Source organism: Colletes latitarsis, chromosome 4, assembly GCF_051014445.1.
Source record: "Colletes latitarsis isolate SP2378_abdomen chromosome 4, iyColLati1, whole genome shotgun sequence".
NCBI classification, from domain to species: Eukaryota; Metazoa; Arthropoda; class Insecta; order Hymenoptera; family Colletidae; genus Colletes; species Colletes latitarsis.
In genome coordinates, this window is record NC_135137.1 from 22,885,067 (window position 1) to 22,900,105 (window position 15,039).

The following is a 15,039-nucleotide window of genomic DNA, read 5'->3' on the forward strand; positions in this document are numbered from 1 at the left end:
CCAATAATTCTACGACAAGCATTGGCAGCTGGCAGTTGCCATCAACACATGCGGCAAAATAAGATTTATACCAGGAATTAATAGCGAGTTTGTTCGTCGAAAAATTTCAACTAAATTAACTCAGATAATTATTGAATGTTCACTTAAAATTTTAGAAACAGATAAATATTCATTTGCAACTTTTAATTGCCGAGCAATGTTTAACCCGTAATTGAAGTTGCTCTTATGTTCCTATAAGAAGTCAAACGGAATAGAAAATCTTGCGAAAAATATTTTTGTCTTTTGTGAAATGAAATGCTGAATTCCTGTATCGATATAGTTTTTCACATCTTCAGGAACAATTTTAATCTTTTTACAAAAGTCGTCTTCTGATTTATTTCTCATAGTTTCCACCATTTATAATTTACTATATTTTCCTACCATCTTATAAAAAAATGCTAAACCTGTCACTTCTAGTAACAAATACCATAGATGGTTTGGATAAGTTTGGACAGACCTATATGGCTGACTCTTTCGTCAATATTTCGATATTTGTTCCACTGCTATTGGAGTTCTAATCCATACTTTTATATAGAGTCTAGTTGAAAAAATACAAATATCTTGTATTCCAATTTCTTCTTGAATCCTTAAATGAAATTGTTTTTTAAATAAATATAATTTTAATGCATAGATCGCTTTCGACATCTACCGAGCGTGATGCTCGAAAGGATACATTTCTTCGTGGAGTCCCACTCAGAAAAATAATTACTAATTCTGAAAACTCCCTATAATCCTCTTGTGGCTCTTTTTCTGTTTCTAAAATTCTAAGTGAAAATTCAATAATTTGTTGAGTTAACTCAATTGAAATTTTTCGACGAACAAGCTCATTATTAATTCCTGGTATAAATCTTACGTTGTTAATCAAAGGCCACGCTTCTTGAAATTTTTTTAATAGAGTAACACTTGGTCCTTCGAATTTTGTTATTTTTTCAATGAATATACTTTGTAAAACAATCTCATAAGTATGATGACTGCAAGGTAAATGCAAAATCTCTCTTTCAAATTTTTGTTCTCGAAGAACACAAGCTTCTTTGAATCGTCAAATGTAACAGTACTTTCAAGACTTTAAATACTATTTTGCACACGTTAACATGAACTATTTTATACCCATGAATTAATAATAATATTAAATAATTAAAAAACTATATTCTTGATATACACCTAAATTATTTCACTGAAAAATAGTATTTATTTTACGAAAATATGAAATCGAAGACGTAAAAACGGAATCACTTAAATATCTTCGTTATTTATAAACATATAAAAAAATGTTATAGATAAAATTTGTACTATTTAATGAAGTAAATGCAATGTGAAAAAGTATATTTTTTACCACAATTTTTTTGTAACTAACACCACTGAGTGTACACCAGCAGCTTGTGATCGGTGTAGACCACGAACGATCAGCCCTCACCATCTGCCTAAATTGTTTTATTGCTGAATAAGTCGCGAACAGTTTGCGCTCATGCGCACTGTATTTTCGTTCCGCAGACGATAGGGCCTTGATGTGTAATGCCAGTAATCGCCACACGTTCCCTTATTGCTGCTGCAACGCGGCTCCTAAGGCAAAATATGAGGCATCCACCATAATGATTAGTTCAGTCGTGTTTGAAGGACACGACAGAAACGTTGCGTTTACTAAATCATTTTTAAAGGAGTCCAAATTCTGCTCTGTTTCTGGGCTCCACTCAATCGGTTCGTCAGACTTTGCCTTCTTACCTTTAAACAGCTCATTGAGCGATGTTTGTAAGGTCGTGGCGTCGCATCGTCTATGAACCGCTTATAGAAATGAATCATGTCCAAAAACATGCGCAGTTCTTTTAAGATTTCGGGCTTTTTAAACAAAATTATGGCCTGTATTTTCTCGTCTAAAGGCTTCGTGTCTTCATCGTTCACGGTGTATCGCAGTTTTACTTCTTTTTTCGCGAAAACGCATTTCCCCGGATTAACGACGATGCCATATCGTTCGAGTCGCTCGAAAAGCTGTCTAAGGTTCTTGAGGTGTTCGTCTTCGTTCTTGGATGCTACCAAAATGTCATTCAGGTATGTGGCAATATGTATATTCAAAATTTAAACTACCCAAACAGCGCTGATGTCGCAGTTTTTTTAATACCAACGGGATGAACCGGTATCTGATGGTATGCTTTTACCAGATCGATCATCAATGGTCGAGAATACCGTTTTGCTGTGTAGCATCCTAGAGAAGTCCTTTATGTGCGGGATTGGGTATCGGTTCAGAAACTCTCGTTTAGGGTCCGATAGTTTCCGCAGGGTCTCCAGCTGTGATTCTTCTTTGCCACCATATAAAGAATTAATGCCCACTTGCTTTTATGATGGTTGAATGTATAACGAGGTCCTCGAATTCCGTCTTCGCAATCTTGAACATTGCCGCTAGCTACTGCATATCTTTCAGAGCTCAACTTAAAATAATTCTGCCTTACTTTCTTAGATCATTTTTGTACGAGTTTTAGGCGTATAGTATCTTCACGTGTTTTTGGCAAGGGGGAGATTACGATTTCCATGGTCCCTTATTTAGCGGTTAAATTTGTGTTCTTGGGATCATTTTAAGACAAAAATGTATATGTCACAGGTCTCGTATGGGCCTGGTTTAACCAGTAAACTAGATTTCCTGTTTTTTGTAAATCTGCAAATATCTCGGTAACTATGTGAAATATGGCAAAATATCAAGAGATCTTTTTTGTAGAAAATTAAACTTCCAACAATTTATATTCTCTGACATTTTTTTATCATCTACACAGTTTCCGAATATATTTATATTTTAGTAAAGTTGCAGAATACCCCCCCCCCCCCCCCCCCCCCCCCCCCGAAATGATGGTCAGGGAACGTAAAAGCACCGTTCAAAACTACTTATACAAGAATCAAGAAATGTTTATGTATTAAAACTCTTAATACATAACACATAACACATACTATCAATAATACATAATACGTAACATATTAAATACTTAATCCGCAAAAAAGTTATATATTTAAATCGCTTTTGTGAAATAATAATGTTGTTTAAATAATTTGTTATTATTTCACAAAAGCGGTTGCCGAATATACGCATATGTAAGATCCCGATGCAGTAGAAGTACTTGAACTATACAAGATATTAGAAATTTTGATTAAATTTCAGTGAATATTCTTTGTAAAAAACGGAATTTTAACATCATTTTAATGTTTTTTATACAAAATTTAATTTCCTACAAGAAAGGTCTGTATATATTTTGCCATATCTCGCATAGTTTCCAAGATATTTGCAGGTTTATAAAAAACAGGAAATCTACTTTCCCGCCTAAACTAGGCCGATTTAATACCTACAACATATACAGTTTTTTTCTTAAAATGACCCCAAGAACACAAATTTAACCTTCAAAGTAGAGGTCACGGAAATCGTGATCGTGCTCGTCTTTGCAATCTTGAACATCGCCGCTACCTACTGCATATCTTTCAGAGCTCAACTCAAAATAATTCTATCTTACTTTCATAGATCATTTTTGTACGAGTTTTAGGCGTATAGTATCTTTACGTGTTTTTGGTAAGTACCATAGTGCCTGAACTTTTGTAGATTGTGTATAGAAAGAAATGTGTAGAAAGAAAAACTGATTTATTCGTAGTATTATATGTGTACATATTACTATCCTTAGACATTAGTGTAGTGATTAATTTTTAGTGAATAATAACTTGGTTATAGTGCGTGTTTATTATTATTGTTAAATTAATCATCATGGCTTCAAAGAGAACCTCTGGTAACAATAGAGAGGAAAATTGAAATTATGAACAAGTTGCAAAGAGAAGCACCTATCTCCAATTTAGCAGACTATTATTAAGTCTGTATGGAGACGAATTACAGAAAAAGAAAAGGAAGATGTGGAAATTTGAAGACTTGGAAAACTGCCTCTGTATGAAGGGTTAAGAAGCCAGTCAGTGTAAGTCCATTAACCTTAAAATTGAGATAAATAAGGATTTTGCAAACTAGTTATAGAAAAATAACAATGACATTAATAATGAGAAGCACAATTTTTATTATAAGATGAATTTAACTGGAAGAGAAACAAAAGAAAAATATTAATGTTTTTTTAGAGAAAGCAAATTAAATGAAAGAAATGTAACTTATGTGAAGTGTCTATTGAAGAATGCAATAATGAATTAGAATTTAAATAAGTCAATCTACATCAACTTTGCTATTTACACAGGATTCAAACACATCTTAAATATATATAGTTCATTGTCACAAATTCAATATTTATATTCTAAATACACATCAACAATGTGTTTCAATATTTATATTTTAAGTACACGTAAAACATGTGTATAAAAATATCACAAATTTTTTTTTAGGTTTTTCTTACTATCTTCGCAATCAGACAAATTTTCATCAATATCTGGTAAGTACTCGGATTCACTGTTACTTATAGTCTAAGTTAGACATCGTAAACAATAAAGTATAAATTAGTAAATAATACAGTATAAACTAGTAAACAATAAAACACAAACGTCTTTTATGTGACATAAATTAACTGTCTCCTGAATACTTTTGTATTGTTTTCTATTGTATTTATTGAAAATACAAATCATAGGCTCACAAGCTGAGCCCATTTATCCACTTACAGGAATATAGTGACATAGTTATATAAGTACAGGTGATGATTTCTAAAACTAGTTAAAAACACATTATGTGCTAAACAGACTAGTATGTTGTCAATGATAAACTTATGCTACCGATAGGAGATTGCATCTTCTCGTTATGATAAGTATTGTAAAAGAGCAGATATACTGAACTTACTACTAGATTAAACAAAAGAATAATCAATACGAGATTGACATTGCACAAAATATTACTACCTAAAGTGCCTTAAATTACTAAATAGAAATATCACATTCTTGTAGGAATTTGCTAATAACTGTAAAACCTTTAAGATTAGGTTTAGACAAAAAGGTGTTAATACACAGAGGAAGTTGATAACCTTGCCTAAATAAGTTCTTCAAAAAAGCATGTCTGTGAAGCTCAGTTAGAGGACATTGACACGACACATGTTTGAGATTGTGCTTCTCTGCACTGCACTGACACGATGGGTTATCCACAACTTTGATATTCTGTACGGATTCATTGAAACTGTAGTGATTCAACCAGGCTCGACAAATCCAGACCACGATGTGCCTAGGCAGCTTTACATAATAAAATCACGGTTTGGTGTGAGAGACAAAGAAGCGTTCAAAGTATTTTTTGCTAGTAGATAGGCCTAGCGAAGGGTCTGATTTGTTTACCCATGAGCTGCGCGATTTTTCCCACATTTCATTTTTAAAAGTCTCATTGAAATCTTGGGGCGGAATTTTTCAAAAAAGGTGAGGCAGATGGAGGGTAGCCTCCTTTGTCAGGTTGTCAACTTCTTCGTTACCGAAAATACCTTTATGTGAGGGTACCCACATAATTTAATTCTGGATGGATTCAGATTTACTGAGTAGTCTAAAGCTAGTTTTATCTTAATATCTAACACGTATTTATTTCCAAACAAGGTGATAGAATTAGGAAGAGTTTGAACGTTACTGACAAGGAATGTTCGCGAACGAACCGGCTTCGATTTTGATGAAATTTCGTACACTTATAAAGCAGCCAAAAATAATCGACACGTATTTTTTTTTAGCTGCGGTAACTCGAGTTTAAGGAGTGAAACCACCCCTTGAAGTTTTGGTTCGAAATGGCTATCTCGAAAACGGAATGACATACGAAAAAATTATTAATGGGCCAGGTTAATGATTTCTTATGTACAATAACATGGTGTTAAAAAATTTAACAAAATACAATTTGCTTATAACAAAAAAAAATGTATTAACATAATTTTTCATTTTATTGAAATTTTCATAATGACAGAAAATGACGAGCATTTTATCCCAAATCCATTGGTATGTAATATTTTAAAATTGCCTTCTATAGTTTTGCAGATTTTGATAATTTACATCTTGCGCGTACATCCACTATGGTAGTAGCCGTTCTAACTTTGATTTTAATGAAGCACTGTTGGCTTGCACTAAATTATACAATAATAAGTAACAAGTAACAATAACAGTGAGAAGTTTTTTAACAGCAATGAAAAGATTACATAATTGTTTTTATTACCCACCTATGACATCATGGCAAAGGTGGAGCGATTTATAAATTATAAATACATACAGTGTGTATAGCAATTACTCTATGTAGTTTCTTTTAGAGTTAAATAAATATTATATATATTAATTCAAATTCAATATATTACAAATCATGTCAATCATGTCAATGAGAATAATAACAGACAATCAGTAACACTTTGGTTACTAATGAAATCACTTCACTTAACACAATCACGCGGCACGGATTATAAATTCATTTTCTAACACCTCCTCTTAATACGCGCCTTACATTAATTACATTTTTCATTATTGTATAAACATTCATGCATTACTTAAGTTTCTTAAACCTATTGCATCTATACAAAAATAATGTTTTTTTTTGGTCATTGGCTTAGTTAATACATCAGCTGGCATACGGTCGGACGGTAAGTATTCCACAGAGAAAGTTTCTTTCTTTAACACATCTCGCAAAAAGTGAAACCTTATATCAATATGTTTGGTTCGCGGATGAACTATCGGATTTTTCGCCAACAATTGTGCTCCAATATTGTCACCATAAATATACATTTTTGCGAATTCTTCCAACCCGATTTCTTTCAGAATTTCCTGTAGATAAAGTCCCCCTTTCACAGCCTCGGTCAGCGTCATGTATTCGGCTTCTGTGGAAGACAACGTCACCGTGCGTTGTTTTTGCGATTTCCATGTTACAGGACCTTGTGAAATCTTTATTACGTACCCAGTATACGATTTTCTGTCTACTTGGCACCTTCCCCAATCAGCATCAACATATACAGATGCACCCTCATTTGGATTCCTAAAAGTAATGCCATGATTAATAGTACCTTTTAAGTACCTGAGGACCCTCTTTGCCGCTGCCCAATGCTCGTCACCATAACATTCGTTAAACTGAGCAAGAGCGCTGACAGCATACGCAATATCCGGTCTGGTAGCGACCGCCAAATACATTAGGGCCCCAACTAATTCGCGGTACGGTCTCTTCTTAGTTCCATTACCCTTCGCATTATTCAAAACTGTGTTTTTATCCATTGGAGTGGCCACAGGATTACAGTCAGCTAAACCGTATTTTTCGAGGAGATCCATTATATATTTTCTTTGAGACATACTTATCTCTTGTGCCTCCTGCCGAATCTCAATACCTAAACAATAATTTACTCGACCAAGATCCTTAATATCAAATTCTTTTGCCATCCCTTCTTTAATACTTTTGATTCACCCTTTGTTATTGGATATAATCAACATATCATCCACATATATGATAACATACAACCTATCATTCTCGTGCTTTCCGTGGTATAAACAAGGATCTGCTACTGTTGCTTGCAATCCCAACTTTCTTAGATTTTGGCTAAGTTTCTCGTGCCATTGTCTTCCTGCTTGACGTAATCCGTAGATTGCCTTCGTCAATAGACACACTCCATCGTTGCTGCGATCAACTTCTTTTAATAAATTTTTGGCAGTCTCTCTTATCCGCTTGTTTTCCTTTATATCTTTTGCAATTTCTTGTAAGCAGTTTTCCAATTGATCAGGCATTTCCATGAATATTTCTTCCCGAAGATTCCCGTTCAAATACGCCCCTGTCACATCAACCTGTTCCACGGTCATATTCATCTTGACCGCCAACGACAACAATAATCTTATTGTCTCCAACCTAGCTACAGGAGCAAACGTTTCATTAAAATCTATTCCTGGACGTTGTGCGAATCCTCTTGCCACAACCCTAGCCTTGCGTTTATCCAAGGACCCATCTGCCTTATATTTGTTCGTAAGTACCGTTCTCGAACCTATAACCTTCTTGTCTTTTGGCCTTTCCACAATTTTGAATGTATTATTTTTTATTAAATTAGTTATCTCTGATTTTATAGCCTGTTTCCATTCTAACTCATTTTCCCCATTTAGGGCGTCTCTTACCGATATTTCTGCTATCCCAGCTGCTTGCTGTAAAACAGAATTATCTTCTTCTTCTTCAATTTCATTCGGTTGACCTTCGACTTCGATTTCTCCAGTATCCACCGATTCATTTTCATTTTCACCCATTCCTGTGATATTCTCTTCTTCTTCGTTGGATTCCACTATTCGCATTTGATATAATTTTCTGGGACGACCTCTTTTTCCTGTTCGAATCATTTTTGGTCTTCCCGGGGCTCGGCACTGGCGTTGACATGTTTCCATTGATTCTTCTTCTCGTTCTAATTCTCTTATACTTAGTGTTTCAGGAGTCTCGATAACCAATTCACCTGTCCGTACTTGACTTTCAGTACTATTTGGCAAACAAATCAACGGGATCATTCCCGATTCCAAGCTCTGATCTTCTTCAAAATTATACGTTTTATTTCCATAGTTATAGTCATCCTCGATAACCCTTATATCTCTGGAAACAACCAATTTTCTTTCATTAGGTAACCATACCTTGTACGCCTTTGATATTTCCGAATAGCCGATAAATATTCCCATTTTTGTCTTTTGATCAAATTTCTTTTTCCCAGGATCCTTATTTAACAAATATGTTTTTGCACCAAATGTCCTCAAATGCGCTAATCGGGGTAACCTTTTGTTCCACAATTCGAATGGAGTCTTTCCATTCAGAGTCTTCGTAGGACATCTATTTCTTATATAATTTGTGGTATCCATCGCAGTTGCCCAAAACCTTTCCGACAATCCAGCATGCAGCAGTAAACATCGAGTCATTTCGACAAGAGTACGATTCTTTCGTTCGGCCACCCCGTTTTGCTCGGGGGTATATGGCACTGTCAATCTTCTTGTTATACCATTTTGTCGCAAAAATTCTTCAAACTGTCCATTACAGTACTCTCGCCCATTATCAGTTTGTAAATTTTTCAATTTACACCCTGTATGTGATTCCGCGTAGTTTTTAAAATCCTTAAATGCACGGAACACTTCATACTTTCCTTTCAGAAAATAAAGCCTACACCACCTGGAATAATCGTCGATAAAGGATACTACATACCTATATCCTCCTAGGGATTCTTTATTCATCGGACCACGCACATCCGAATGCACAATTTCTAACAATTTAGAACTCCTTGGGCTTCTCTCTGGAAAAGGTGTCGAAGTTAACTTTCCTCGAATACACGTTTCACATGTGGGTAGTGTTTTTTCTCCATTCAAATTTATTCCTATGGCATTTTCCTTTTTGGCCAAATACAATAATTCTGGAATGCATTTGGTTTTTCATCTGTACAGGGTATTCGGCCACCCCTGGGAAAAATTTTAATGGGAGATTCTAGAGGCCAAAATAAGATGGGAATAAAGAATATTAATTTGTTGATGGAGGCTTTGTTAAAAAGTTAACAAAATTAAATTAAAAAATGTTAAATCATTTTGAAAAATTATTTTTGGTTGCGGGTTTCAGTTATAATCATTGTTGGTGGATACACATACCCCTGAAATCCTACCCACTTTGGAGAAAAAAAATCTGAAATTTTTAGATGAAATTAAAAAATTTCAAATCATACTAAAAAAATTATATGTAGTTACAGGGGTCAATTATAAGCATTTTTGGTGAATAGACATACCCCGAAATCCTACGCACTTTCAAGAAAAAAATTCTTTACCGAAAATCTAATGTGAGGCCAGAAATGCTTCCTTGAAATTTCATGCATATCTTTAAAACGTCATAACTTCTGAACGGATTGAAGGATTTTAATGTTTAAAAAAGCAATCAACGCGTATTTTAGTAGAGAATATGTAGAAATTCTAAAAATGTTGGAAAAGTTGCTCCTTGATCCCGTAAAATGTGAGAAACCCCATAAAAGTGGTCTAATTTTTAAACGGCCATAACTCCTACAATAGTAAAAATATCTCATTGAAGTTTTTTTCTGAAGCAGAGCCCATGGCCACCTACAAAAAAGTATTAGATAATTTATCTGTAGGGTGTCAAACAAAATTATTAAAAATTAAAACCGAATTTTTAAGAAAAATCGACAGGTGCCTAAATTTTTCAGCGAAAAAAAAATATTTCAGAACGTTCTGGAAAAATTATTTTCGATTGCGCGGGTCAATTACAATCATTATTGGTGAATAGACATACCCTCAAATTCCTACCCACTTTGGAGAAAAGAATTCGAGAAAGTGTGAAATTTTTCGAGAAAATTAAAAAATTTTAAATCGTTCTGGAAAAATTATTTTCGGTTGCAGGGGTCACTACGATAATTTTTGGTAAATAGACCTACTCGCGAAATCCTACCCACTTTCTAAAAAAAAATTCAGTACGGGCGAAGCTTTAAACATTAATAACTTTTTAATGAAGCCTCCATCAACAAATTAGTATTCTTGATTTCCGTCTTATTTTGGCCTCCAGAATCTCCCATTAAAATTTTTTCCAGGAGTGGCGGAATACCCTGCATAGATGAAAAACCAAATGCTATCCAGAATCCTGTTGAGTACTGCTATTCTGTTGAAAATGAACCAAGATGCCATATTTGCGGTGGGAATAATTAAATGTGCATGGTGTAAGAAATCTTTATGTTTCAAACATTTTTTCGACGAGTACCACTATTGTCGGAACTACATAGAATAATTGCTATACAAACTGTATGTATTTATACTTTGCCACGATGTCATAGGTGGGCAATAAACATAATTAATCTTTTCATTGCTGTTAAGAAACTTGTTACTGTTATTGTTATTTGTTACTTGTTACTGTATAATTTAATGCAAGCCTACAGTGCTTCATTAAAATCAAAGTTAGAACGGCTACTACCATAGTGGATGTACGTGCAAAATGAAAAATTAAGATAATACATTTTTTTTTGTTATAAGCAAATTGTATTTTGTTAAATTTTTTAACACCATGTTTTTGTACATAAGAAATCATTAACCTTGCCCATTAATAATTTTTTCGTATATCATTCCGTTTTCGAGATAGCCATTTCGAACCAAAACTTCAAGGGGTGGTTTCACTTCTTAAACTCGAGTTACCGCAGCTAAAAAAAATACGTGTCGATTATTTTTGGCTGCTTTATAAGTGTATGAAATTTCATCAAAATCGAAGCCGGACCGTTCGCGAAAGTTCCTTGTAAGTCATATATTTCTTGTTTCGAGACATTTAATGAATTGCATTTGAATAAATTAAAAAATATTTTTATATTATGCAACATTTTAATTTAGAATTTTATTAGTCTTGGTTAAAGAAAACTTATTATGAATATGAAATTTGAGTGAATTTCATATGAAAATGTTTTTAGAGTTTGAATTGACTTAGACCATTTTCAAAATTAACTGAATGTCCTATAAATGACTTAAAGCAATAAAAAACTACGAGTTTTATTAGAAACAATAATTTTAATGAAATAATTCATGAACATTTATTAATTATTTTTAAAAAGTAATGTATTTTTATCATTATGAGTTTTTAAGATTCGTAAAATGTTCCTGAAAAACTGGAGGGATGTATGGTAGTAAACGCATAATATCTTTATGTTTTTCTTCCGTTACTGGTTTAGTGGTGATGTATAATGGAAGTAATTTAATATTTCTGTATATTTTTGGTCTTCCTCTTTTAGGTGAAAGATCCAAAATGTGGTATTTAGAATCACCTAAAGAAGTTTTATAGAATATTGTTACGCCGGGGAGTATTACTCGTCGAACGCCGCATATTATGGTACGGAAAAATTAACACAACAAAAATAGCACAACGTAACACAACTGTAACGCAAACTATAAACTTTATTGACAAGGATGCTTTTCGATACATTCGTTCGTCACGAGATCTATCGTAGTTCTCTTCTTCAAATCGTTTCCGGTTTCTCAGCAACCGGAAGGCACGGGATCTCGCATCCGCTCGTTTTGTGTGGTAGCTTCACCTTATCGCGAAGCCTCTTCACACCATTGCGACAATGCAATTTCGCGGTATTGCGCGGCATCTTCATACCGTCGCAACAATATCTTATAAGGTTCATTTTTCAAGAGCCTCATCCATTGAATTTGCAGCCAAGAGACAGATTCGCCCGCGGTATTTTTTACTCTTCTTGTCGTTGACTCTTCTAGAGGTTTCGTTGAAATAAAATCCGGCTGCGACATTCGTTTTACCGAAAATGTATTTCTCCTTCTACACTTTTCTATCAATTCATAATAATGCTTAGGGTTGTACGAGTAATTTGCTTTTTTTATTTTCATTTCTATCAACTCAAGATCACGGTCATTCGGTAGAAAGGAATGACCAGATACCAAAAATTTGTGGTCTATCGTTTCAATATTATTATTTAATGACTGAATAATTTTCATCCATGTCAATGCTACTTTAATGTTACGATTTTGGCCTGAACAAGCATCACTGTAAGTTATTACGTGTTTTTGAGTAGTTATATCCTCCATGTGCATTAAAATGCATGATGCTACTTACTGTGCACCTCTTGAAGCTGTAGTTTCATCCCATACATACATCTTGATATTGTCATCATGGAAATTATGGAAACCCAAGTTGTATACGTACATATTTCGCTTATAAGAAGCTAACGAAACAGAAAGTTTTGGATACGGGAGTGCTTTTTGCAAATCAAATGAGAATCCATAATATGCCCTGGGATTTTCTTTTGTTTTTCTCTGGTCTTCTGCAAGACAGTTTCTAGCTTGTTCGGCATTTTGCAAATGTAAATCATGACTTTGTCTAAGATGTAACTTCTCTTCCGCATTACTGCATGCTTTGATTTTTCCCTTCAGTAAATCGCATGTTTAGCATGTGTCTTTTCGAGGAGCATGGAAAGAATTAAATTCAGTATTGTAGGATGGCTGAGCGTAAAAACGTTTAAAGTTTCCAAAAAAGGCTTTATTCGTAACAGTGGCCTCCAAGGAGTCCGGGCTAAGACTAACCGTCTTCTCCCCGTTCTTTCTAAAATACCCATTCACACACACACTCACATACGCAACCCGGTGCCCGGTGGCACGTGTTCGGTGGCACGTGTTCGATGACACGTGCCCGGTAGCGGTACCAATTTTTCGGCCGCCCAAGTCCCTTTATATGGGATCTGGGATACTTGAAACCCTTCAATATCCTTGATAACGTAACGATCGTTCCTTAATACTTTCGCGACTTCGTATGGACCTTTGAATTCTGGTACTAATTTAGGCGTATTACTGCTATTTTCAAAGTTCCTAATCATGACTTTATCTCCTACTTGGTACACTCGCGCTGGCTTACGTTTCTTATCAAAATTCCGCTTGTTCACTAACGACCGTTTTTCTATTTGCTCGGCTGCCCTTGCACGTTTGGCAATCAGATCTCGATCGTTGTCTTGTTTTCCCGCGGTTTCTAGCACATCTCTCAAACTATCAATAACTTGACCACGCTGCTACATTCCGAATAACAGCATGCTCGGGGTTTTGCCGGTAGATTTATTTACAGTATTATTACACACATATTCCACATCTGCTAAAATCTCATACCATTCACAATTTTTCTCGTCCGCCAGTTTGGCTATTATCGGAAGAATTGTCCGATTCACACGTTCGGCCTGCCCGTTAGCTCGCGGTGAGGCGGTAGCAACCTTAATATGCACTACGTTTTGTTCTTTCATAAAATCTTCGAACGCACAAGAAGTAAAACACGTACCTCTATCTGAAACTATTTTTATTGGCCTACTATACGTTTCAAAATAATTCTTTAAATTCTTAATAGCCTCCGCCGAGCTCGTGTTTTTTGTTGCATATAATTTAATGTACTTCGTAGACCCATCGACAACCAAGAAAATGTGTCGTTTTTTCGCAGACCGGCCTTTCGTCATTGGTTCCAAATGATCGATATGGAGAGTAACAAACGGTTTATTCTCCTTCGGGATTCCATGTAAAAACCCCTCTTCCTTTCCTGACTTTGGCGTAAAAGCGATACACTTTAAACAAGCTTTTATATGAATGTTTACTTCTTCTTTTAGTTTTGGAAACCAGTAACTATTTAAAATGTTTTCTACTGTTTTTTCAGGACCTACGTGTCCCATTTCGTTATGGTATTTTTGTAATATACTATACTCTAATAGCGTTGGAACATAAAATAGAGCACGATCCTTCATTTTCCGATAGATAAGACCATTTGTCATTTCAAAACTTTTATCGTTGGAATTTTCTAATTTTTCTCTGATTTTAACTATTTCCGGATCACTGTTTTGACATAATACTAAGTTCCTATCAAACGAATTATCATTTATCACCAAAATTTGTCGACTGAGCGCGTCTACATGACCCATCCGGGAGCTAAATCTATGCTCGAGCGTGAAATTAAAATTTTGCAATCCTAAAACCCATCGAGCTATTCGCGGATTTGTTTCTTTCTTATTCAAGGTTAAACTAAGAGTTTGACAATCCATAACTATTTTAAATTGGATACCCATTAAATACGTTCGAAACCTTCGTAATGCATAAATGATTGCTAGCGTCTCCAACTCGAAACTGTGATATTTAGCTTCTGTGTCCGTAATTCTCTTTGAGAAATAGAATACAGGATGAAATTTTTGATCTGTTTTGTCGTGTACGTCGCGACAACGTTGAAATAGTTGGCTCACGACGAAGTAAAAAATGCTGGTTGGTTTAATAACTTATTTATTTGTGAAGCGCGATTGAAATTAGTCCACGGCGAGGACCTTTACAATAATCTCGTTCGGAGTTTTTAGAGTAAATTCTCTGTCGGATTTTTGGAGTAATCTCTCGTCTCGTTGTTCGCAGTTACTTTATATATCTAATTTTAGTGGGTGGAGACGCCGAAATTGGAATGGAAAATTGGGAGTGGTTTATCAGGCATTGGCTAGTTGGGAAAAATGTAGGCTGGGACCTAGGGAAAGGAGTGGAGGTATGCATAAGGCTGTTTTGGAAAAGGAAAGTCGGTTAAGAGGACACCAGGGTGAATCTAAACATATTGGAAAT

The 15,039-nt window shown here is 34.9% G+C and overlaps 2 protein-coding genes and 1 long non-coding RNA gene across 3 annotated transcripts in view; 2 read left to right on the forward strand and 1 right to left on the reverse strand.

Annotated features, from left to right (window-relative positions):
• Positions 1 to 15,039, forward strand: part of Hbs1 (translation elongation factor EF-1alpha (GTPase) HBS1) — a 196,445-nt gene that overhangs the window by 165,360 nt on the left and 16,046 nt on the right. The gene's annotated exons all lie outside the window — the stretch shown is intronic.
• LOC143341013 (uncharacterized) lies at positions 3,691 to 6,124 on the forward strand. The gene is made up of 3 exons (XR_013079550.1): positions 3,691 to 3,971; positions 4,384 to 4,430; positions 5,688 to 6,124. It is a non-coding gene; the product is annotated as an uncharacterized LOC143341013 (long non-coding RNA).
• LOC143340991 (uncharacterized) lies at positions 6,448 to 7,255 on the reverse strand. The gene is made up of 2 exons (XM_076763482.1): positions 6,887 to 7,255; positions 6,448 to 6,809 (listed from the first exon to the last, which is right to left on the reverse strand). Exons 1-2 carry the CDS (start codon positions 7,249 to 7,251, stop codon positions 6,701 to 6,703), a joined length of 474 nt encoding a protein of 157 aa, XP_076619597.1. The 5' UTR covers positions 7,252 to 7,255; the 3' UTR covers positions 6,448 to 6,700.